Genomic DNA, 26,069 nt, shown 5'->3' with positions numbered 1-26,069 from the left:
TACCTATGAACTTAGTTTTTCTGGTTTGGGGTTTTTTTTAGATTCCACGTATAAGAAAGATTATATGTTATTTGCCTTTCTCTGACTTATTTCACGTAACACAATGCCCTTGAGGTCTAATCATGTTATCGCAAATGGCAAGATTTCATTCTTTTTCTTTTAATGGTTGAATAATATTCCATTGTGTATATCTATCTATCTATCTATCTATCCATCCATCCATCCATCCACCCACCCACCCACCACATCTTCTTTATCCATTCGTCTATCCATGGACTCTTAGGTAGCTTCCATATCTTGGCTATTGTAAATAATGCTGTAATGAACATGGGAGTGCAGATATGTTTTCAATCTAGTATTTTTGTTTTCTTTGGATAAAAACCCAGGAAGAGTACTGCTGGATTGTATGGTAATTCTACTTTTAATTTTTTGAGGAATCTCCAACACTGTTTTCCATAGTGGCTGAACCAATTTACATTCCCAACGACAGTGCACAAGGGTTCCCTTTTCTCCACATCCTCACCGAACCTGTTATTTCTTATCTTTTTGGTTTTCTTTGTTGTGCAGAAACTTTTTAGTTTGATGTAGTCCTACTTGTTTATTTTTGCTTTTGTTGCCTTCACTTTTGTTATCAGATTCAAAAAATTATTGCCAAGATCTATGTCAAGGAGCTTACCACCTATGTTTTCTTCTAGGAGTTGTATGGTTTCAGGTCTTATGTTCAAGTCTAATCCATTTTGAGTTTATTTTGTGTATAGTGTAAGACAGTGGTCCCGTTTCATTCTTTTCCATGTGGCTGTCCAGTTTTCCCAACATGATTTATTGAAGAGACTATCCTTTTTCTATTGTATATTCTTGGCTTTGCTGTAAATTAACTGATGATATATACATGGGTTTATTTCAGGGCTCTCTATTCTGTTTCATTGATCTATGTGTCTGTCTTTAATGCCAATACCACACTGTTTTAATTGCTATAGCTTTGTAATAGAGTTTAAAATCAGAGAGGGTGATGACTCCAGCTTTGTTCTTTTTCTTCAAGATTGCTTTGGCTATTCAGGGTCTTTTGCAGTTCCATACAAATTTTAAGACTGTTTATTCTGTGAAAAATACCATTGTAATTTTGATAGGGATTGCACTGAATTTATAAATTGCTGTGGGTAGTATGGACATAATATTAATTCTTCTGATCCATGAGCATGGAATATCTTTTCATTTATTTGTGTCTTCTTCAATTTCTTTCCTTAATGTCTGATAGTTTTCAGTATACAATCTTGGTTAAATTTATTCCTTTCTGATACAATTATAAATGGGATTTTCTTAATTTCTCTTTCTGATAGTTTGTTATTAGTGTAGAGAAACACAACAGATTTTGAGTACTGATTTTGTAACCTGCAACATTACTAAATTTGTTTATTAGTTCTACCAGTTTTTTGATGGAGTCTTCAGGGTTTTCCATATAATATCATGTCCTCTACAAATAGTGACAGTTTTACTTCTTCCTTTCCAGTTTGGATGCCTTTTATTTATTTTTCTTGCCTAAATGCTCTGTCTAGGACTTCCAATATTTCTGAATGAAAGTGGCAATAATGGGCATCCTTATCTTATTCCTGATCTTAGAGGAAAAGCTTTTAGCTTTTCACCACTGAATATGATATTAGCTGCTGGCCCGTCACATATGGCTGTTATTATGTTGAAGTATGTTCCCTCTATACCCATTTGGTTGAGAATTTTTATCATAAATGAATGTTAAATCTTGTCAAATGTTTTTTCTGTATCTACTGAAATGATCATATGATTTTTATCCTTCATTTTGTTAATGTGGTGTATGTATATCACATGGCCTGATTTGTGGTCGTTGAACCAGCTTTGCATCCCTGGCATATATCCAGGGATTTATTCTTTCAAAGACACCAGTTTGCCAGATCCCATTCTCTGCTTTCATCTCATTCAGTCTGTTGGCAGCATTAGACACATGATGCCTCACTCATTCTTGTAACACTCTTTGAATTTCTGGAAACCCAGCAGAGCCTGATTTTCTTCTTACCTCACTGGTCACTCCTTCCCTGACTATGCTGTCTTCCCCTGCTTTCCTGACTTCTACATTTTTTTAAATGCTCCAACACTCTTCTCTGAACTCTACTCACTCCTTTGTGATTATTTTAGACCTATGGTTTTAAATACCATTTATATTCTGATGACACTCTGATCTCCAAATTCATACACCTAAACTAGATGTTCGACACCTCCACTTAGATGTTTAAAAGACACCTCAAAATTTACTTGGCCAAAACAAAACCCTCCCCACATCTCCTCAACTATAGTTCTTCCCATCTTAGGACATACTCACCACCATCCACTTGGTTGCTCAAAGCAAAAACCATGAAGTCATCCTGGTCTCCCCTCTCCCTCTCACCCCACCCCCGTGCATCAGCAAGTCCTGCTGTCTGTGCCTCCACAGTACATCCATCACTTCTCTCCATCTCCCTTGCTACCACCCTGGTGCAAGCCAACATCTCTCTCATCAGAGCCCTGCCATGGCCTGTGTGTTCTCCTTCTATTTCTTCAAAGTCTGTTTTCTAAGCAGCAGCCAAAGTAATCTTTTCAAAGTGCAGATCTGATTGTGTCTCTTCCCTGCCTCTTAGAACGAAATTTAAGCTCCACATGGCCTCCAAGGTTTTAGGTGACCTGATTGGCCTCCTCTCTGATTTCATCTCCTGCCACTCTTGCCTCAAGTGCTGTGCTTCGGCCACACTGGATTTTTCCTATTTTCTGAACACCCTAAGCTCTGGACTGCTTTTTAAAAATACCAGCTGTGGCCTCCATCTAAATGCTCTTTCCCAGTATTTTCTCACTACCAGCCCCTTCTCTTCCACATTCAGAGAACCACCTAAGATAAGGCAGCTTCTCCCTCATCACTTGCTCTCATCACATCACTCTCATTTTTTTTTCTTCATAGGGAATTATGTTGTTCATTAAATGTTTAAACCATCAGTTTCTCCTCACACTGGAAACTACAGGAGAACAGGACCTTGTGGATCTTGTTTACTGCTCGATTCCCAGGGTCTGAAACAGGGACTAGCAAACAGTTGGTGCTCTATAAATTATTTGCTGAATGAATAAAGACTTAACATAAAAATGAAAAGTCATTCGTTTAACCATTATTCCAGTGTCTTAATTACAGACCTGAGAAATATCTCACCGCCATATGCTGTTCACTTAGTAACAGGGACTGCACTGCTCCTGAGGTAGACAATTCTATCCCTCAACAACTAGGATTATTCAAAACCCCTTATTCCTTTCTCAAGCTGTTGCTTCCGTTCATCTGTGGAGGCCTCTGTGATCAAGTAGAGTACATTTCTCGTGTTTTAGACAAGACAGTTCTTCAAATATCCGAAGGTGGTGATTGTACCTTCTCAGAGTTAACAGTCCCAGTCTCCTTAACAGCTCTTCACAAGGCTGTTAAAAACAAGAGTTTCAGGTCTTATCATCACCCTCCCATGTACTCCAAGACTGCCCCAAACCACGATGTAGTCACACACTTAGCTATCAACTATGCCATGAATATGCAACTGTGGTCCAATCTACCTCATATCATCTGGCTGGTCTCATGAACTGATCTCTTTCTGAGAGAGTATAACCTGACTGAAGTTAACGCTTCCTTCCTTCCAGTTCAAGCTCACACACCATCTCCAAGATACATCTCCATGTATCTTTCACACCACTAAGTGCACAAGGCTTCTGTAATCTCCATGCACTACAGTCATTCCTCATCTTCTTCCCAGAATTCCCGACACCGTTTAGCTTCCCCAACACAGGATACCTGCCCTATCCTACAGAAAAAGACCTCCTGGCCTCCTTTCTTGGATAAAGGTCCTGATTTTCCACATGTGTAAATTAAAATTATAATTTTCACACAAGTAGCCTGAGGCAGACTAGCACTATTTCTAATCAGCAGCAAGGGAGCCACAAAAAGGAGAGGCCCTTTTGGCTACCACGGAAACAATTTGAAGCAGGAAGAGCAAGGTGGAGCCAGCCAACGCTGGTGCCCCAGGACAAACTGGAACAATCCTTGACGTACCAATCCTATAGACCCTACTGCGGACAAAGTGATACCTCTACGCTATCCCCCTCCTTGCTCCTCCAAGGACAGCCAAAGAAAACAGGAGCTGCCCCAAATCAGGATACGGGTTATCCTACACTGCTGTGCAGGTCAGCACTTTCTTAGAACTATCTATAATCTAGTTTTACTCCCTCTGCCTCCAAAACAACTGATATCTCATTTCAGTCATTCAGGCAGAGTAGTAATTGTTGGGAAGTTAATGATTAAAGAAACACAGTTGGTCATCTGAAAACATTTCAGATGTTCCACAGTGTGTTTAGCATTCTGGTAAAGAGAGCAGCCTTAATGAAGTAGGCTGAAGAATAAAACTATACATACTAACACACTCTGAAAGAGTTCAGGCATGCCCAGAGGGCCAAAATACTGACCGCAAAATGACCGGAATAATCTAGGTATATGATTAGCTGTGATTCAGAAAGAAAAACTAAAAAACTCTATAGGTTCAAATCTGCTACAGGGATTTTTTTTTTAATTTCTTATATATATTCTGAGGAGTACTGATAGTGCTTGACAGTGCTTCCCAGTGCCAAACCTATGAGATTTCCTCAAATCTCATTTATCTCATCTAGAACCTGACAGTTTTAATGCAAACCTAAGTATCTATCCTTTTAAATCTTTCTTTCATTAATGAATGTTTATCAGGTGCCTGACACTCTACAGAAAAATGCAGTTAAGTGTTACCTCTTCTAATATAACTACTCCTTATCTTTACTCTAAAGAGGTCTAGCCTTTTAAAATCTGCTCTTGGAGGAACACTAATTGTCCTTTTTTGAATCTCCACCAAGTTTCAATGAAGAATTGAAAACAAACAATGAAGTCAATTTAAAAACTCAACTCACAACATTGTGTGATCTTCTGGATGTTGGAAGAGATAAGCTGGGCCAGCTGGGCAGGGTCACCACCAATTCCTGGAGTGTAAGACATAGTTGATTTGCTTGTTCGCTAATTTCATCAGCTGTTTGTGGGCTGTGCAGTTTTCTAAGCAGTCACCTAAATAACATAAAAGAAAAGTCACATAACTGCATTTTTAAAGTTACTGGCTTACACTTTCCAAATTGTCGATCTGGGAGGTTACAAGTACAAATTTCACGATCCTACTAGGGTTGAAATCTAGCTCACAAAAACACACTGTTATGAGGAAGTGTTCCTCTTTCTTATTTATGTACTCTCTTAGGGGTGCTCTTCCATCTACATGCACAAATACACCTACACACAAATGAATCTCACATCCACATCTCCGAGTCACACTCTTAACTCTCTTTAGTGTCTATATGCCTTTGAAGCTATAGGAACTCGCCAACTGCCCTTTTAGCTGCCAGTGGAACTGGCAACAGGAAATCTCTACTTTGGGGAAGACACTTAGCGTTTGGGCCTGCTGCCAGGACCCAAATAAGATACTGCACATCCAGGGACCAAGAACTTTCCCACTCTATACAGAAGAAAGGTAAAGATTCACTCTTGCATCTACAGGACTAGCATCAACAGATCAGATCCCTTGCATCAGGACCACACAACCACACGATTAGCTGAGGCCTGCTCTCTCCCCCAAAGAGGGACTATAATCAGTCCTGTTGATTGCCACTTAGTATTGTAGCATTTCCCTCAACCCTCAAAACTCAAACAAGTCTGGTCTAAGCCTTCTCCTGTTTTCTTTTATGGTCTCCTTTCCCCCCCCTTTAGAGAATCAACCAATCAGCTACAAACTACCAGTTTTCCCTTTACTCAAGCGCCTAAATTTGAGAAAGTTCCTGCTGGTGAGATAACTAAGCTTCATTCATCCAAAGAGCTGCCACTGTTGGACTGGCTGGCATTTCCTTAGAGAAGGGGTGCAATGGCGATTCCCTCAGCTCAGTGCTGAGTGAAGAATGAAAAGAAACTGTGAATGATGGAAGAGAAAGAAAAATTCAACAAGATTAACTATAGCTAACTTATTATTTCCTAAGCATTGTGTTTAGGACTTTCACATTTTCTTAGTTGATTCTTCCACCAAGCTTATGAGGTAGGTACAACAATAATTATGATTTTTCAAATGAAGAAACTGAAGCATAATGAGAATAAGCAACATGTTTAATGTAAGAAAAGAGCTAAAATTTGAAACTAAATCTTAGAGTCTATGTTTTGAAAACACAAAACCATCTTGTTGCTTCCCTGTATAACAAAATTAAGGACAGGTGAGCCCACTCAATTTAGAAAAACCAAATTTATCACCTTTCTGCAGACTCTGTATGAAGTTTTGCTAAACCCACAAGGAAGGTGAGGAATTCAGCTTGGGATGACTACACGCATGGATCAAGGTAACACTGCCGAATAGCTTACACCTCTTCTCTCTTATTCTGCTAACAGTGATATCTAAAAGACAACAGTGCTTGGCTCTCCTGATGATGAGATATGAGAAATAAAGGATCCAAATAACTGACTGTACTTTAAAATATATGTATATAAACAGATAGACAGCTAACTATAAACTGACTTAACAGTGTACGATTCTTGCACACAGGCTCCATCAACCAAGTTATTCTGATGTCTGCTTTCCACATCAGTCTCCTCCAGCACCTAGCCCAGAGCTAAGATGCACTGAAGTACTTTTGCTGTATACTTTCCAAAGCCCATTCAGAATTCCTAGTTTTATTGCTCAGAATAACAGTAACTCATCATCTATACCTGCACTATCAAGTGTTCAGCTATCACATGTGTGGCCACCGGCTACAATAGCTCACGTATGGAACATTTCCATCACAGCAGAAAGTTCTATTGAACAGTGCTCACCAAAAATCTCAATAATTAGCTTGCTATGAGGATATATAAACACTATAAAGAGAAAGACGGGAAGAGGGGATCAAGGTGCAATACTCATACTGAGAATCTTCTCAAGACTGTTTCTACAGAGCACAGATAAAAGAACAAAGGGAATTTTAAAAAGAAATCTTGAGTGTCAAACATTACCCCTAGTTGCTACTGGACACAGTGTAGAATCCTTAAGATTCCCATCAACATAAATCTCATGCTCTATAAATCCTGTGTGGATAAAGCAACAGAAACAGTCAGTTTCTCTTTCTTAATGGTGAGCACCAGCATAAAGCTCAGGACTTCCCTCCACCCTGTGCTCCAAAATGGTAAGTTCCCAGAAGGGCAGGTTTTTTGTTTTCAGTTTTGATTTTTCTTTTTTTGGTCTATTTTGTGGACTGCTCTACTCTCAGCACCTGGATATACAATAGGTGCTTAATAAATATTTGTAGAATGAATAAATGTACCTATTTCCTAAGAACACACACCCAGTCTGAGGGTAAATATTACCATTTCTAAGACAGTGAACTCCAGGGCCTTCTTTCAGATCCAGGATGTCCCAGGCTTATCGCTGCCTTGGACCACTGCTTGATGCCATTTCCTCTCCCTGCAGGGCGCTTCCCATGATCTCCATGGGACCTGCTCCGCTTCCCCAGCAAAGTCTCATCACGTGCTAGAGAAGCATTTCATATTCACTTTGATTTGAAGTGAGAAGTCACCACTCTGTCACTCTGCTGATCTAACCTACTGCATCATAGTACTAATCACCATTTAAAATGATCTAGTTCGTATATCATTTATTATCTATCCCTACCTCTGGAACATAAACATGAGAGAGACAAGGCTATCTTCTTTTTTTTTTTTTGAATTTTATCTTTTTTTTTTATACAGCAGGTTCTTATTAGTAATCTATTTTATACCTATTAGTGTATATATGTCAATCCCAATCTCCCAATTCATCTCACCACCACCATCACCACCCCTGCTTTCCCCCTTGGTGTCCATACATTTGTTCTCTAAATCTGTGTCTCTATTTCTGCACTGCAAACCAGTTAATCTGTACCATTTTTCTAGATTCCACATATATGTGTTAATATATGATATTTGTTTTTCTCTTTCTGACTTACTTCACTCTGTATGACAGTCTCTAGGTCCATCCATGTCTCTACAAATGACCCAATTTCATTCTTTTTTATGGCTGAGTAATATTCCATTGTATATATGTACCACATCTTCTTTATCCATTCATCTGTTGATGGGCATTTAAGTTGCTTCCGTGACCTGGTTATTGTAAATAGTGCTGCAGTGAACACTGGGGTGCCTGTGTCTTTTGAATTATGGTTTTCTCTGGATATATGCCCAGTAGTGGGATTGCTGGATCATATGGTAATTCTATTTTTAGTTTTTTAAGGAACCTCCATACTGTTCTCCATAGTGGCTGTATCAATTTACATTCCCACCAACAGTGCAAGAGGGTTCCCTTTTCTCCACACCCTCTCCAGCATTTGTTGTTTGTAGATTTTCTCACGATGCCCATTCTAACCAGTGTGAGGTGATACCTCATTGTAGTTTTGATTTACATTTCTCTAATGATTACTGATGTTGAGCAGCTTTTCATGTGCCGCATGGCCATCTGTATATCTTCTTTGGAGAAATGTCTATTTAGGTCTTCTGCCCATTTTTTGATTGGGTTTTTTTTTAATATTGAGCTTCATAAGCTGTTTATATACTTTGGAGATTAGTCTAAGGCTATCTTCTTGTAGAATCCACAGTGCCAGGGACATAGAAGATGTTCCACGAATGTGAGAGTGATCACTCTCCTAACAGACATGAGCATTCTCTACATAAACTACATTAACTGCATTCATTAGCTCAGCTCCTCCATCCATTAAACTATTATACTATTTGGGTTTAGTCCACAATACCGAGAATTATTTTTCACTCTTTCACACACACTAAACTTTCAAATTAAATAGAATTATGGCAAATCTTATTCAGACTTACTGCAGGTGTTTTATACAATTTCTCACCCAGCAGCACCTGGCTAAAGTTTGCGATCATAACCAAAATTAAGATTGACTTTGAGATCGGGAGCAAAAGTAAAATATCTGAAGAAAAATGTAGATGTTAATGAGTTCACATGGTATCATATTAACTCTGAAACTAGAGCATAATTCTTAACTAGTCAGAAGTCTGAGACAACCTTCTCAAAGTGGCCTGCAAAGCAGAGGCGTGTCCACATCACAAGACACAGCTGAACACTGCTATCAGTCTCTGACCAGGGGGGATGATCAGGCCAACCCCCGAAGAAACGTCCACCTCCAATATTACTAAACAGCACAGCATTTCATAATCATTTCCTTTTCTTCCAGATCCCAAGCAAGCTTTAAATTATATATAATTATGGTCAGAATACGTTGATCTGAATTAAACAAAAATTAATGTATGTCTATAAGAACCAAGCAAATGTAAGAAACTTGAGAGTAAAAAAATATATAGCATTTGACGGGAAAGACATTTTTGTTTTCTTTTTGTCTTAATTTAAAGAAAGTAACAACCTAAAAAACAAGAGGGGTGGGCTGAGGTGGGGTGGAGAGGCATCTTGGAATATTTTATGTAGCTGTAAAGGGCTTAATGCAAACCAACTAAGGACAGGTACTGAAAAGATCAAAGAAAGGTAGTGTGTCAAAGTCTCCAGGCCAAATAGAAAACCAACTACGATGAGCCTCCGAATAAACGTATACGGTTCCTCTACTATAGAAATATATATCTTCAGTTCTTCTATATTCGGGAGGAGAACTTTAAAGTGCGTTTTCTAAATCCGGGCCTTAAAAAGAGGAAGAGGTCAATTCGTGTCCAGCATGAGGCAGAAGCTGTTCTCCGGAGCTGGGCCGGAGCGGCTCGCGCTCCAGCCCCGCCCCGGAGCGCTCAGCCCGCCGGTGCGCCTGAGCGAGAGCGCCGGGGCGGCCGGGGGAGGCGGCGAGGCTGCGGCGCAGCCCGCGCAGGGCGTGCCGGGCTGACTAGGCCGGCGGCAGCAGCCGGACTGCACCGCGCACCCGCGCCGGCCCGGGGGGCGTGGGGAGGAGCGCGCTCCCGGCGCTGAGGCAGCGCCGGCCCTCCGACTCCCGAAAGCCTGCCGCGAAGCGCAGGGCGGCGGCCACCTGACAACGCGCACAAACAAGGTGGCGCGGCAGCCACGGGGACACGCGCTTTCGGGGCGCCCAGCCAGGGACACCCCCTCCAGAGACTCCTCTTACCCCGACGTCCTCGGCTTCCTTCTCCTTCTTTGGCCCCGGCCACCCAAGGGCCCCGGAGCCGCCAGCAACGAGCCTCAGCTGATGGGTGGAGGCGCTGGAACGCCCACTGCGCATGCTCTCAATCCCTCCCTGGGAAGGAGGCGGGGATATCCCTCCTCTTATTGGCCAGCGGGGTTGAGTGACAGCGGCCCTTCCCCGCCCCCTCTGGTTCTAAGCTAAGGAATAGGGGTTCCAGCAAAACTGTAAGGGAGGTGTTCTTTGAGGCCTGACGTGTAGATGGTGAACGCCTTATCCTGCGTGTAAAAAACAAGAGGAGGGAATGGAGAGCAGCTGTTTTCTTTATCAGGTGATGCCGGCTTCCCTAGACTCGTGTCTTCAGCCCGCCCCATCAACTCACGCCTGTCTTGTTTCCTAACCCTTAACCTCAGTAGAACATATTCGCAAGTCCATTAAAAAATGTGAACGCAAATGCGCAGTTCTAGCAGGAACAATGAGTGGAGTCATTTCCGTGTGCCCACTTAGTAACCAAGTTTTCGTAGCACACTCAAGTCATATGAAGCATCCTTGAATGGCAGGAAGTAGTTTCAACAGGATTTGAAAAGAGCAGAGAATGTTCTCATGATAAATATTCAAACATAAAGTCATTGTTAGATAAAAAGCATCAGTTGCTTCAGGTGAGAGAAATACCAAATTAATTAATTAGGCCTTTGTCTGTATTAAGGCAATAATATTTTCTGAAAGGATCATCAGGACATCAAAAGTCCAGATGGACTAAGGTGGAAAAAAAACCTAAAACCAGAATATTTTGAATTGGTACCACATGAGCAAATTCTAGTTTGTTTGGAATTATACATACATATGTGCATAAGTGAGTGAGGTCAACCAACGATAAGAAACATAAGAGGCTCTCCGTTTATTTTTCATTTTTCTACTTTTAAGAGAGAAATGGGAACAAGAAAATTTTTCTGTTTCTCATTTTTTCCAGAAGAAAACTGTGGTATAAGTGTGGTAATAAGCAACAACTTATACTCTGCGTCTGTGAAGAGGGGGCAAGAGAGAGATGGGCAGGCTGGCCAAACAGAAGGCACACACACCATCGAAAGGGGCAGCATGATTCAGCTAGAGCCGATTGTGGACTTTTAGGAATAATTGGCCCAATGTGATCAAGTTATCTGTTTTGTCAAGATACAGTGTAAATTCTAACTTTTATGTGAAAAATCTTTTTTTCAGTATTCATAAGTTTTTATAAAACATTCTGTGATCAAATAATATACATATATCAGTCTTTGTAATAGGCGATAGTTTCAGCCATAGAGTATTAAAGCTGGAGAAAGCCTACCAGAAAAGCTACCTCTAATTCCTCATTTCACAGATGAAAAAATCTGAAACCCAAAGAAATGTCATCAAAATCACACAAATAATTATGAGAAGCACAGATCCAGATGACCTAATTCAGAATCTTGATTTCTTCCTACCATATAATTCATTCAGCACATGTTCACTGGGAATGTGCCATGTACCAGGGACTGCGACAGGCACTGCAGATATCAAGATGAGTAGGATACAGTATTTTCCCTCAGGTTGCTCAAAGAGTGAGATCCTTCCCAGAACACTGCAAGAGATGCTGTGATAAAGATTTGTACACAGCACAGAGGGAGCCCAGAGATGAGGACGACTTACTGTGGGATCAGGGACCATTCCAAAAGGGAAGTGTTAATAGAATCCTGAAAAATGTGTAAGACTTCACTGGGAAGACAAGGTGGGAAAGGACATTCCAGCCAAAAGGAAGAACACATAAAACTTCATAAAATCACAGGCAAGTTCAAACTCTCAGGGATCTCTTCTAATTTTCATTAGACTAAAGCAGAGTGGGTGGAATGGAGGGGCATCAGACTAGAAAGTCAAGTGGAGTTTATATAATGAAAAGCCTGGATATCATGTTAAATGAATATCTAATAGGAGTTAAACTATGAAAGCAAATGTGTGATGTCCTCATATTTCCATGCTCTGAAGAAACCTTTGGAGAATGGGCGAAAATAAAGGGAAATAAAAGTGAGAGAGAGTTTTGACCACTTAGGAGGCTGTTGCAATGGTAGCATCCCCCAATTAAGAATCTTCCCAATATCAGAGATATTGAAGGACTGTAGTAAGGCAAATACATTGGAGAAGAGGAGGTGAGGACTGCTTTGAGAAATATTTAAGAAGACTTGGAAATCAATTAGATATGGAGAATGAAAGAGATGACTCCTCTTTTTAAGACACAAAACTGAGCAGAACATGATGTAGCTGAGATCTAAGATTGCTGATAAAGCAATTGCAGTTTGAGGATGGAGATGGTGAAATGAGGGAGCAAAGTGACAGTAAGTTTAGCTTGGGATGTGTTGTTGTGTTGAAGATTCTGGGGAAGTGAGACTCAGAGATGTCCATTGTCCTACAGGTACTTGAAAATGTGAGCTGGAGCTCCGGATAGAGTTCTGGTTGGAGCTACGGGAAGAGATGAGCTCACTGACTCTAAGGATGGGATGTTGTGGACTTTCTGTGTTTAAGGGAGGGCAGAGGAAGAAAAACCATGAAAAGGAGTAATCAGAGAGATAGGAAGTAAACCAGGAAGAGGTGTAGTAGAGAATGAAGGAAAACATTTCAAAAAAGAGGGAATGGTCTATGATAGCACATGTCACAGAAAGTTCAGGTAAATTGAGAACCGAAAGTTGTGCATTGGAGTTGGAAATTAGGAAGTGGTTGGTAAATTTAGGAACAGGCATTTCAGTCATTCAAGGAACTATCATGCAAATAATTTACATTTACATAGTGTCTGCTGTGCTTTCCAAACATCCTATCATGTTTGATAGAATCCTGGGCTGTGAGGGGGGCGTCACGAAGCACTGTTAAAGAACTGGAGGCTTGGTGGTCTCTTCAGGTCACCCTGCTAGTTACTGACTGAATGAGGACCAAAGCTCTGTTGTCTGAATCCTCCTCCTGGGCTCCTTCCAATTTTTCATGTTTCAAAATATAAGTGGATTTCTTCCAGGTCTTTTGAAAACTAGGAATAAGATTTCACTCCTTTGTATCCTTTGTATTCAAGTGAGAAATAAAAAGGTATAGTTTAGGTAGCCCTGCAAAATTTAGAGGTACAGAGGATAAATGAATTCCAGAAGAGTTCCTGATATTTATGGTATCCCACCTGAGCATCAACCTGCTTCTTAGTGAAACTTAGCCAGGTGCCTTGAACACAGCAGGGATCAAAAATTCTGCCAATTTAACAGGTGATCATTTCACTTCTCCCCAAACAAATCCTTTATACTTGCAAGAATTCCCTATGTCTGAAGGCTTGTGATTTGGATTTTTCAGAGCTGGTAATTTTGGGGATTTGGGTCTTCTTGGAAAGAATTCGAAGGGCAAATCAGAAGTAAGTCTTTGAGCGGGAATTGTTATCTGAATACTTGTGTCCTTATTAATATAAATACCACCTAAATAACGTCTGCCATGTAGGCTAGAGAACTCTTCACTGCTCTATCTACAGTGTTTGGAATAGCAATTCTAGCAAATCGGAGACAATTGCCTGTTCACATTATAGCCCCTGAACTAAAATATTTTTTAAAAGGCCCACCATGTGATCTTGTGGGACAGCCAGAGAAGTAAAAGACACAAAAAGGAAAAAACAAAAAGGCAAGGAATTTATTGATAAATGAGAGGTACAAGTGTACCGGTGAAAGTTTTTGATTATAATGTACGGGAGAACCAAAGCTGTTTTAAGAAATCTGTGCTAGATTAAAAGGCAGTTTAGGAACTTCTCTGGCGGTCCAGTGGTTAAGACTCCACGCTTCCGCTGCAGGGGGCCACGGGTTTGATCCCTGGTCGGGGAACTAACATCCCACGTGCTAATATTCCACATATTGAGCAGTGTGTCACCACCCTCCCAAAAAAAGTCAGCTTAAATTAATGTCTAATAAACTAGAGTTTGTTCCATTGTGCTTTGTTTTTAAGCACCTCTCATCTCCCTCTGCAGTTTGCTTGTTTTCTAAGACCACTCTGCCCCTAGCTATATGCCAAGCACAGAGCAGATTTTGCTCTCACTTTTAAACATAGAGCTAATAGGAATCCCACAGAAATCTTATATGGACCATCATAGCATGACGATTGGTCTGTTCATCTCTAATTTTACCTCCTACAATTATTATCGTTGTGTGCCCTCTTATCTCTGTGTCCCAGTCCACTACAATACCTTCCTCATTGGCATCTGTACCTCCAGTTCTACTCAACGTCATTATCCTCAAAGCCACCACTGAGTATTTGAAGCGCAAATCTGAAAACATCACTCCAGGCTTCATGCCATCACCATGATTGCCACATGCCCCCAAATGTACTTCTTAAAAATAAAGGTGCTGGGGCTGGTCAGGGGTGAAATGTTGTGTAGACTGGGAGGAGGAATCATAGAAGGGCATCTATGGAGAAATGTCTGGAAATCTTATTACGATGCCTTCCTGAAGATTCGAGGTGCGTGTTTGTAAATTAAATGCTCTGAGAAATGCTTCGGTAAAGAAACAAGTATAACTTTCTTTAACCCAGTATTTTCTGAATGTATTTGACCATAGAACTTTTTTTTTATACTTAATGGCTGTAGAGATCTACATGGTATCTATTATGGAAAACATTGCTCTCAAAATCAAATCCAAGCCCCTTATCAGGGCATATAAATAGGGTGATCATACAACCAGTTTGCCCAGGACAGCCCCAGTTTAGGCTGGTTTTTCCAGCCTTCTGTCTCTGAGCACTCCCTTTCCTTCTCAAAAGTGTCCCAATTCAGATGATACATTACATGGTCACCTTATATAAAAGGACCTATGTGATCTGGATTCTGCCTTTCCCTGCACCAAAATTTATGCTTTGGAATATGCTAGCTTAAAGAACTTCTCCATCTCTTTCTGCTCCCACTTCCTTCCCACCAGCTCTCCAAAACCACACCAGGGGTTCCCTTATTTCTGTGCTTTGCTCTATCAGTTGCCTTTAACTAGAATGCACTTTCTTCCTCCTCATTTTTAAAGTAAACTCCATTTTATAATAATTGTAGACTTACAAAAGAGTTGCAAAAATAGTACAGAGTTCCCATATACACCTCACGCAGATTCTCCCAGTGTTAACATCTTACATAACCATGGTGCATTTGTCAAAGCTAAAAAATTAACATTGGCATAGTACTTTCAATTAAACTATTGATTTGGATTTCCCTAGTTTTCCACTGATGTCCATTTTCTATTCCAAGATCCAATCCCACATTGTATTTACATAGCATGTTTCCTTTGTCTCCTCCCATCTGTCACAGTTTTCTGTCTTTCCTTTTTTGTCATGAACTTGACATTTAAGAGTACTGGTTAGGCATTTTGTTAGAAAGTCCCTCAATTCAGGTTTGTCTGATGTTTTCATGATTAGACTGTTACAGATTTTTGAAAAGAATACCAGGGAGGTGAAGTGTTCTCAACATATCATTTCAGAGGATACATGATATCAGAATGATCTGTCTTCTGGTGATGTTAATCTTCACACCTTGGTTAAGGTGATGCCTTTGAGTTACTATTTTTCCATTTCTATGCTATACCCATTAGAAGAGAATCACAAAGCCCAGTCCACAATCAAGAGGAGGAGGACTGAGTTCTACCTCCAGAAGGGAGGAATATGAATAATTTATGAACATATGTTGAAACTACCACAAGAACTAATAAATATTTGGACAGAGACCCTTTGAGGCTAAACCATCAGAGGCCACAGTTATTATTACGGAAAGAAAAAATTTTCAAGTGGATAGTTATGGAACGTACCTCTCACATCAGATGCTTGATAATAAGGAAAATTCTCAGGCTCCACCCTACCTAGTTTCTTAGGTAGAAACTAAGAAACTGCTGTGATTGCTTTTCTCAACTTCATGTACATAACTAATTTTGCCTTCTTTTTCTAAAGAAAGATGCTGACCGTGAATGTTTCATCTAGCTCTTTACACTTTTGTTTGTTTGTTTGTTTTTGTGGTACGCGGGCCTCTCACTGTTGTGGCATCGCCCATTGCGGAGCACAGGCTCCGGACGTGCAGGCTCAGCGGCCATGGCTCACGGGCCCAGCCGCTCCACGGCATGTGGGATCTTCCTGGACCGGGGCACGAACCCGTGTCCCCTGCATCGGCAGGCAGACTCTTAACCACTGCGCCACCAGGGAAGCCCCTCCTCACACTTTTGAACCTCAATTTTGCCTTCGCGTATTCTCTTCTGGTATTGCCATACTGCCTAGTGCAGTTATTACTATTGTGTTCTAAAGGTGATTTTCTATTTCCTTCAATTCTTCTATGAGGAATATTTGTCACTTCTCCCCAGTTTATTTATTTCTTCAATCATTTATTTATATCACTATGAATTTATGGATTTTTATTTTCTTCTTTAGGTTATAATTAAGTTACCTCTCTACCATTTCAGGTTTTTTCAGGTTGGTTCCTGTGTCCTTTTGACAGGCCCCATTTTTTTTTTCCCTAGTGCTTCCTTACTTGTTAGTATAACAAGATGCTCCAGGCTTATCTTGTATCTTCCTTGTTCCAGCTCTAAAATCAGTCATTTTGGTGTGGAGTCATTGTTCCTTTTACCAGAAAATAGTATTTAGAAACCAAGATCTGGGCACTAGCCTTCTTATTGCTACTGGGGTGTCATTGCTTCTGTGCCCTCTCAGTGGACAGAACTAGGAAATAAATGTCTGTGTATTAGCTCATGTATACACATGTATCTATAAGTTTATCTGACTTTATTGAATATATAAATAAACATGAGTTCATACAGTTATTTCCAACTCTCATCCAGCATCACAGGGTTCATTCTAGCCTTCTCTGCTTCCTTATCGTTAACTTCCTCTTCTGACAGTGAGGAACCCAGCCCCAGTATCTGTCATCAATTACTTATTTGTATAATGTAAGGTAGTTTCAGAACTGCTAACTCATACTCCTGTGAGAGAAAAACTTGAGAACAGTGTGTAAGGACAATTCTTTTTGCCTTTAGCCTTACAGTACTGAGTCAAAACAATGTTTTCCAAAATTACCACGATCAGCTCTGTTTTCCTCACTCCCTTCAGTGAATGTGTGTTTTATGTTTGTATTGCACTTTGGTTCATTTGTTATGTGCCTATATTCCATCTGGATCTCACCAAACATACTGGTTGATTTTTTTTTTTTAATTTAAGTAAAGTTCACTCTTTTTGGTATATATCTCTATAGGTTTTTGACAAATGCCTGGAGTCATGTATCCATCACCCCAATACCATACAGAGCAGTTTAATCTCCCTTAAAGTTCCCTTTTGCAGTAACTTTGAGTCAATTTGTCCCCCAACCCTTGACAACCACTTATGTTTTCTCTCCCTATAGCTTTTTGCCTTTTCCAGAAAGGTATAAAAATTGAATCATGCAATGAGTAACCTTTTGGGTTTGACTTCTTTCATTTAGCAGCGTGCATTTAAGATACATCCACCTTGTTCTATGAATCAATAGTTTGTCTTTCCTATGGCTGAGTATTATTCCATTGTCAGGATGTAATGCCCTTTAGCCTTTCACCTATCGGTTGTTTCCAATTTTTGGCTATTACGATTAAAACTTCTATAATTATTTGCATGCAGGTCTTGATACAAGTATAAGTTTTCAATTCACTTAAGTAAATATCTAGAAGTGGGAGTGTTGGGTCATATATGTTTAGTTTTATAAGAAGATGCAAATTGTTTTCCAAAGTGGCTGTATCATTTTGCACTCCCACCAGCAATGAATGAGGATTTCTGTTGCTCTAATTCCTTGTCAACATTGGGTAGTGTTAGATTTCCTCTTTTAATTTTATCTATTCTAATAGTTGTATAGAGGCATCTCACTGTGGTTTTAATTTCATTTCCTTAGTGATGCTGGACATCCTTTTTAGGCCTATTTAAAATTCATATGTCTTTTTTACTGAAGTGTCTGTTCAGATCTTTTACCCATTTTTTCGTTACATTGTCTCCCTGTTGTAGAGGTTTAAGAGTTCTTTATATGTTCTTGATCAAATATGTCATTTGCAAATGTTTCTCCCATCTTGTAGTTTGTCTTTTTTATTTTCCTTACGGCGTCTTTCACAGAGCAAAATTTTTAATTTTGATAAAGTCCAATTTGCCAAATTTTTCTTTTTGTGGATCCTGCTTTTGGTGTTGAATCTTTTTATTAGCAAACCCAGAGTTACACAGATTTTCTCCTATATTTTTTTCTTAAAGTTTTATAGTTTCATCCTTTACATTTAGGTCTACAATACATACTGAGTTAATTTTTATGTTTATATGAGGTATATATCAAAGTTTTGCTTGTTTTTGCATATGGATGTCTAATTATTCCAGCACCATTTATAGAAAAGACTATTCTTTCTCCGTTGAGTTACTATTGCACTCTTGTCAAAAATCAGTGGAGGAGAATTAACAGCTTAACAAAATTGAGACTTTCAATTCATGAACACAGTATATCTCTACATTTACTTAGATTTTCTCTTCTTTCTTTCTTTCTTTATTTTTATTATTTTAAATTTATTTATTTTATTTACTTTTTTTGGCTTCGTTGGGTCTTCGTTGCTGCGCACGGGCTTCCTCTAGTTGCGGCGAGTGGGGTCTACTCTTCATTGCGGTGCGCGGGTTTCATGTTGCGGTGGCTTCTCTTGTTGTGGAGCATGGGCTCTAGGCACACGAGCTTCAATAGTTGTGGCACACTAGCTCAGTAGTAGTGGCTCACGGGCTCTAGAGCGCAGGCTCAGTAGTTGTGGTGCACGGACTTAGTTGCTCTGTGGCATGTGGGATCTTCCTGGACCAGGGCTCGAACCCAGGTCCCCCGCATTGGCAGGCAGATTCTTAACCACTGTACCACCAGGGAAGTCCCCTTTTATTTACTTTTAATCAGTGTTTTATAATTTTTAGTATACAAAACCCACACATATTTTGTAAGTCATATGTAATTTATTCATTTGTTTTGGTACTATATAAATGTATTTTTTATTTCAAATTCCACTTGATCTTAACTGATATGTACAGATCATTCACATTTAAAGTACGCTTGAATTAAATCTATGATATGTTTGATATGCTTGAATTAAAATCTACCATCCTGATAATTGGTGTTTATTTATTCCATTTATTCTTTCTTTATTCTCCTTTTTCTTCCTACCCTGAGTTTAATCAAGAATTTTTAAATGATTCTATTTTATCTCCTCTATTGACTTATTATACATATTGATACTTCTTTTAGAAATATTTTAAACCTCTTTTTAGAATTAATCTGAGCCTACCTTCAAGTAATATATTTCTAAGGACATTATAACAGTATATTCCTAAGTCCTCCCTCTCCTTGTGTTATTGTCATACATTTCACTTTTACATGCTATAAAATATATTTTACTATTTTTGATATAGTTATCCATATCTTAGAGTAATTTAAAATGAGAAAAAAATTTATTTTACCTTCATACACTTCATTTCTGAATCTCTTCATTTCTTTGTGTGGATCCAAGTTTATGGTTTATGTCACATCCCATATACCTTGATGACTATTTTCATCTTGGAGTGAAAAAGGCAAGGAAAGCAGAATAGGATGATTTGTATTTTTGATACATGTAGCAGTGGAGAAAAAATTTTTTTCTCTACTCTCTTAAGTTTAGTACCTGGGGCTTGTGAATTAAACTAACAAAAGACATATTAACAGGACAAAAGTTTAAGTTTGGGTTAATGTTTGTCTATACAGACATGAATGGTCTTAAAACTAAACTCCCTTGGAGAAGGGATTGGAGGTAGGTTTTATTTGAGTTCTCCCTTCTGGGAGTAGATCTGCACTGAAAAGGAATTTTATAGCAGCCTAATTTCCCAGAAGTTGCTACTTTTTGTCAGGTAAGAGAAGCTTTGAGAAGACTTTTTTTTTTTTTTCCTTTTTCTTTGTTTTTGCATCTGTTGAATCTCAGATGCTTTCAGCTTAAAACTATCTTTATGTTAAAGTGATATATTTTGGGGTGGCATATTCTGTTCATCTTCACACAAAAATTTATAATTTCTTTATTAAAATCATAAACAAAGTGAAAGAGAGTGACAAATGAACAGAAAATATGTGCAAGCGCTAACACAAATGGTTTACATCCTTATCACTTATAAGAAAGACAGATCTCATGTGGAGGATGCTATTGATTCTCCAATCAAATTCCCTTTAACTGCCACGGGAACCAAAGCACAGTTGCTGTACCTGCTAAGAACAAATCACAACCGCCTTCTTTGGAGAGTTACCCTTGGCCCAAGGTGAGCAGCCCTACTCAGGAGTCAAGATCCCCTGACCCCATAGACTCAGTCAATGACTGACTGACCTCAGCTCCTGGACTTGTGGAAGAACAGATGATTCTCTGGTGCAACTTGTGCTCTAGAACTTCCCTGTGGGATGGACTGAAGCTGGTCTCTAGCTGAGACCACATTCTTAGCTTTTCCCTTGCCTCAACCTCCTTTCCCTATTCCCCTTCTCTTCTGAACTTTATTCTCACCTTCTCTTGCTCCCCACTTTAGTTTCTGCATCTAGAAAAACTAACCTAAGACATCACACTAGAAAAGTAAGCAAAAGCTCAGCATAGACAATTCACAGAAGGGTCTTAGTCCAAGTTTCCTAAAAAATACAGCTTAAGGCAAAATTTCACATACTAAAGCTTTTTTTATTGAAATATGTTTGACATATAATGTTGCGGAAGTTTAAGGTATACAAATGTTGATTTGATATGTTTATTATGGCACTATGATTGCCTTCGTAGCATTAGCTAAGACCTGCATCACGTCATGTGATCACCCTTTCTTTTTTACGGTGGGAATAATTAAGATCTAGTCTCTTAGCAATACTGAGATGAATTTCTAGGCTCCAGATGGAGACACTACAGCCCAGGGGGCCACGTCATCGAACCAAAACTTAGATAACTTTCGCGTCCCTGTAAATGTTCCTCTTGACCAGAAAAGCAGTATATCCAGTCAGCCAGTCCCCAAACGCCAAGCCACCAACTCTGGGTCTTCTCACTCGAAACAAGATTAACTATGTGGCCCCAGCCAATCAGATATTTTGTATTTTTCTCTTCCTTATTCTTTACTCTTTAACCTGTAAAAGTTTTTTGTCTTCTGTCGCATTTTGCAGTTTTCTGAAAGGAGAACCTTGTGAAGTGTTAAATAAAGTTTGTTTGTATGGCCTAAATTGCTCTAATCATTTAGCAGCAAGTTTGATGTTTATAATACAGGATTGTTGTCTAAAATCAATATACTGTGCATTTGATCTCTAAGACTTATTTATCTACTAGTTGCAAGTTTGTACCCTTGAACATTTCTCCTACTGCCCTTACTCCCCACCTTCCCCACCCCATACTAAAGCTTTACAGTACTCCTAGGGCAGCAAGAACAAGATGAAAGGGGAAGCGAGGCAGGAAAGGAGGGAGAACAGATACAAAGTGGCACCTCACCAAGAAAACATGGCTTAGTCACTTAGGACAGGGGACTTGGGGTACCTTCCAGATAGGTCTTATAGAACCACTGTGTCTTGGAACAAAGTTTGGAGGAGTGTGCTGGAAAGGGGAGAAGGGAGAGGTATTTACTTTTTCTTCCCATCCTTCTCTAGATTCTTGGGGATCAAAGACCACGCCATGGGGCATCAAGTTCCCCTACATTTTCAGGTTGTGTTACCTAGGTTTTCTAGAAAGTCAGATCTGAAACCTAGAAGTGCACATTGTTTGAGGGGGAGGGTGGGGGTAGGGGCCTCAGCTTTTGTGGATTGGATTGGTCTGGAATTGTGTGCTAACATTGCCATGGATCATTTGGGCTGCATCGTGGAGGCTCTGCAGAAGCCCAAACTCAGGGTAGGCAGGCAGAGAGGCGCGGCAGTGCTGGACTGTCCCAGCGGCGGGGTGTCCGGGGCAGATGGTGGAAATCACCTGGGACTGAGCAGGTCTGGGGAGGTTCTTAAACTGCATGAAAAGAAAACAAAATCGCCAATAATCATACTCGAAAAGAGAACAAAAGTACAGGAGGAAAAGCAAAATCAAACAAGCTGTTTTGTTGTTGCTGTTTTGACCTGTCAAATAAAAACCAAATCTGGACTTAGTAAGAGACTTTCTTTGGAAGTTATTGCAATGGAGGGAAAGGGACAGTTGCAATGCGGAGAGCTCTTGGATCATAAGGTCTGCAAAGGTGTCGGGAGTTAGGCAATAGGCTTTTCCTTTTATAGAGGGTGGGGGGATGGTGGAACTAGGCTAGGAAGAATTGGGTGTGCGGACTTGGAATGAAAGGGAGCCACAAGATCAGAGTGTTGTATCCTGTGGCCATTTCTATTCTCAGGAGAAGCTGTTAGGGAGTGGCTGGCCGTTTGCTGGCTGAGGCTGAGGATGGACCAAAGTTCAGGCACCTGGGGGAAAGATAGAATCTTAACCAACATTTGAACAAAACAAACATTTTGTTCTGATTGATTCGTAGACACTAGAAGTTCAGTTAATCATTTATGAGGCTAAGGATGGCCTTGTCATAGGTAAACAACGGGGGGCGTCTATGAGTCTTATCTGTGTAAAAAACGGCTCAGGTAAAATTCAACATTGTCAGACATAAGAGACTGGGAATACGAGAAAGAATGATACTACACAGTGCTGACCAGGTAGGTATGTGGGAAAATGGATACTGTCTTACAGTGTGGCAGCTCTATAAATTGACACAGCCTTTCCGCAAACTTTTAAATGCAATGCACTAACCCTTCAGCCCATCAACTTCACCCTTAGAAATATACACTGAGGAAATGCTTGAACAAGTGTGCTGAAATGACTTATATCACAATATGATTTTAAATATCAAGCACTTGGGGGACTTCCCTGGTGGTCCAGTGGGTAAGACTCCGTGCTCCCAATGCAGGGGGTCCAGGTTCAATCCCTGGTCAGGGAACTAGATCCTGCATGTATGCTACAACTAAGAAGTCTGCATGCTGCAACTAAGACCTGGCGCAGCCTAAATTAATTAATTAATTAAAAAATTAAATATCAAGCACTTGGGAACAACATAAATATCTGTCAGTGGGATTCACTAAGGATATTTGCACACACACAACAGTGTGGCTTTAATAAAGATAATGGAGAGGCAGAACGTAGTGTGGTGATTAAGAGTATGCTCTTTGGAGTGAGGCTGCCTGCGTTCAAACCCCAGATCTTGCACTTATAGATGTGTAATCTTGGGCAACTCATTTACACTCTCTATGTCTCTGTTTTCTCACCTGAAAAATAAATATGTATCCACCTCAAAGGATTGTTGGGAGGATGAAATGAATTAATACGTGATAGTATGTAGTGCTCATATTGCAATATAAATATAATAGTATAGCTAGTATTACTAGGTTTATATTAGTGACATCAAAAGGTGGCTGCCATTTATTAAATATAAAAATCCATCTACAAAACGAAATATGTGTTATGATACCACTTTTGAAATACAGATATAGAGAGAAAAGGAGAGAAAGAAACAATAATATCTGGAAGAATATACATGCAGATTTTAACTTTTTATTTCATATACTTCTGAGCTGTTCAGTTTTTTCTTTTATAAAAGTCCATTTCTCTAGAATGCAGTCTTTTTAAGTTTAAATGTCAAACTATATTACAAAGTTACATTAATCAAAACAGAATGGTATTGCCATAAAAACAGACACATAACAGAATACAGCCCAGAAATAAACTCATCCATATATGGTCAATTAATTTACAACAAAGGAATCAAGAATATACAATGAGGAAAGGATAGTCTCTTTAATAAATAGTGCTGGGAAAACTGCACAGCCACATGCAAAAGATTTAGTGTAAGACTTGAAACCATACAACATCTAGAAGAAAACATAGGGAGGCAAGTTCCTTGACATTAGCCTTGGCAATGACATTTTGGTCTTGACACACAAAACAAAGGCACCAAAAGCAAAAACAAACAAGCAGGACCACATCAAACAAAAAAAGCTTCCGTACGGCAAAGGAAACCGTCAATCAATACAATGAAAGGCAACTTATGGAATGGGAGAAAATACTTGCAAATCACGGCTGATAAGGGGTTAATAACCAAAACATATAAAGAACTCATACAGCTCAATAGCAAGAAAATAATCCAATTAAAATATGGGCAGAAAACCTGAATACACATTTTTTGATGAAGACATAAAGGTAATGATGCAGGTGCATGAAAAGATGTTCACTACTCATCAGGGAAATGGAAATTAAAATCACAATGAGATATCACCTCATACCTGTCAGAATGGCTATTATCAAAAAGACAAAAAAATAACAAGTTTTGGGAAGGAGGTGGAGAAAAGGGAACTCGTGTGCACGGTTGGAGGGAATGTAAATGGGTGCATCCACGGTGGAAAACCATAGAGAGGTTTCTCAGAAAGATATCTGCACCCCCATGTTCATTGCAGCATTCTTTACAGTGACCTAAGTTTCTACCCACAGATGAATAGATAAGGAAACTGTGGTATATGTAGAGGATGGGATATTATTCAGCCATGAAAAAGAAGGAAACCCTGCCATTTGCGACAACATCCATGGACCTTGAGAGCATTATGCTAGGTAACATAAATCAGACAGAGAAAGACAAATACACTGTGATCTCACTTATATGTGGAATTCAAAAACAACAACAACCACCAAGCTCATAGTACAGAGAACAGATTGGTGGTTGCCAGAGGCGGGGCCAGGGGTGGCATGGCAGTTGGGCAAAATGGGTGAAGGTGTCAAAAGGTACAAACTTCCAGTTGTAAAATAAAGTGCTAGAAATGTAATGTACAGTATGGTGACTATAGTTAACAATACTGTAATGCATATTTGAAAGTTCCTAAGAGAGTAGATCTTAAAAGTTCTCATCACAGGGAAAAAAATTGTAACTTTGTGTGGTGATGGATGTTAACTAAACTTATTCTGGTAATTACTTCGCAATATATGCATACATCAAATCATTATGTTGTACACTTAAAACTAATAAAATAGTATATGTCAATTATATCTCAAGTTTAAAAATCTGGTGTTAGGCCTTCCCTGGTGGCACAGTGGTTGAGAGTACACCTGCTGATGCAGGGGACGCGGGTTCGTGCCCAGGTCCGGGAGGATCCCGCATGCCGCAGAGTGGCTGGGCCTGTGAGCCATGGCCGCTGAGCCTGCGCATCCGGAGCCTGTGCTCAACAACGGGAGAGGCCACAACAGTGAGAGGCCCGCGTACCAAAAAAAAAAAAAAAAAATCTGGTGTTAATTAGAATGAAAGATTATTGAAGATTGTTAAAGAAAAAGTGTAAATGTTAAAAATATTGAAGAAATTCTTACAACAGTTAATCGGCTAATGTACAGTTTAGGAAATAATCAGCTTAGCCTTGGCTTCAAATATTGCTAGTCATGACCTTCAATTAGTATTCTCCTCAAAACTTGCTAAACCACTCCCCCTCCACGTTCTTTTTTCCTTCTTGAAGTCATCAATATAATTTTGGTGCCTCACTTTTCTCAAGCCAGGGAATTAAGGAGGTAGAGAAAAGGAGGGACTAGAAATCTGTCTTCAGATAGCTTACAGAAAGAGTAGAAAATAAAGACACAGGTTTGTCTGAATCCTACTTCTGCCACTTATTTTTCTGTGAATTTGGGTAAATTACTCAAAGTCTGTGTGCCTCAGTTTTCACATGTCAAGTAGAAATTATAATATGACCTCATACAGTTGCGATGATTAAATGAATTAACAATGTAAAACATTTGTGAGAGTACCTAGCACAGGGTAAGTGCTCAGCAAGTGTTAGCTCTCACTGTTGTCGGAGTCATGGCCAAGATATTCAGGAAGCATCTTGGGAGGAGGAGGTTTTTGTGACGCTGGGCTGTAAAAGAGGAAGT

At 39.7% G+C, this 26,069-nt stretch overlaps 1 protein-coding gene across 4 annotated transcripts in view; it reads right to left on the bottom strand.

Moving 5' to 3' along the window:
- The window catches only part of STX7 (syntaxin 7), a 52,660-nt gene extending 42,368 nt beyond the window's left edge, over positions 1 to 10,292 (bottom strand). For 2 of the 4 annotated variants that reach the window (XM_033407074.2, XM_004263818.3), the window contains exons 1-2: positions 10,162 to 10,292; positions 4,960 to 5,110 (exon numbers count right to left, since the gene is read on the bottom strand). In XM_033407074.2, coding sequence (XP_033262965.1) covers positions 4,960 to 5,044 — 85 coding nt within the window. In that variant the 5' untranslated portion in view covers positions 5,045 to 5,110; positions 10,162 to 10,292. Of the gene's footprint in view, positions 1 to 4,959; positions 5,111 to 7,414; positions 7,578 to 10,161 lie in introns of all 4 variants that reach the window. The other 2 variants (XM_033407079.2, XM_049695625.1) reach the window with 2 other exon arrangements.
- Between the last annotated feature and the right edge of the window lie 15,777 nt (positions 10,293 to 26,069).

The sequence above is a fragment of the Orcinus orca genome, chromosome 12, assembly GCF_937001465.1.
Source record: "Orcinus orca chromosome 12, mOrcOrc1.1, whole genome shotgun sequence".
In the NCBI taxonomy this organism is placed as follows: Eukaryota; Metazoa; Chordata; class Mammalia; order Artiodactyla; family Delphinidae; genus Orcinus; species Orcinus orca.
The sequence above is the reverse complement of the archived record's forward strand: the minus strand, read 5'-3'. Positions and strand labels throughout refer to the sequence as shown.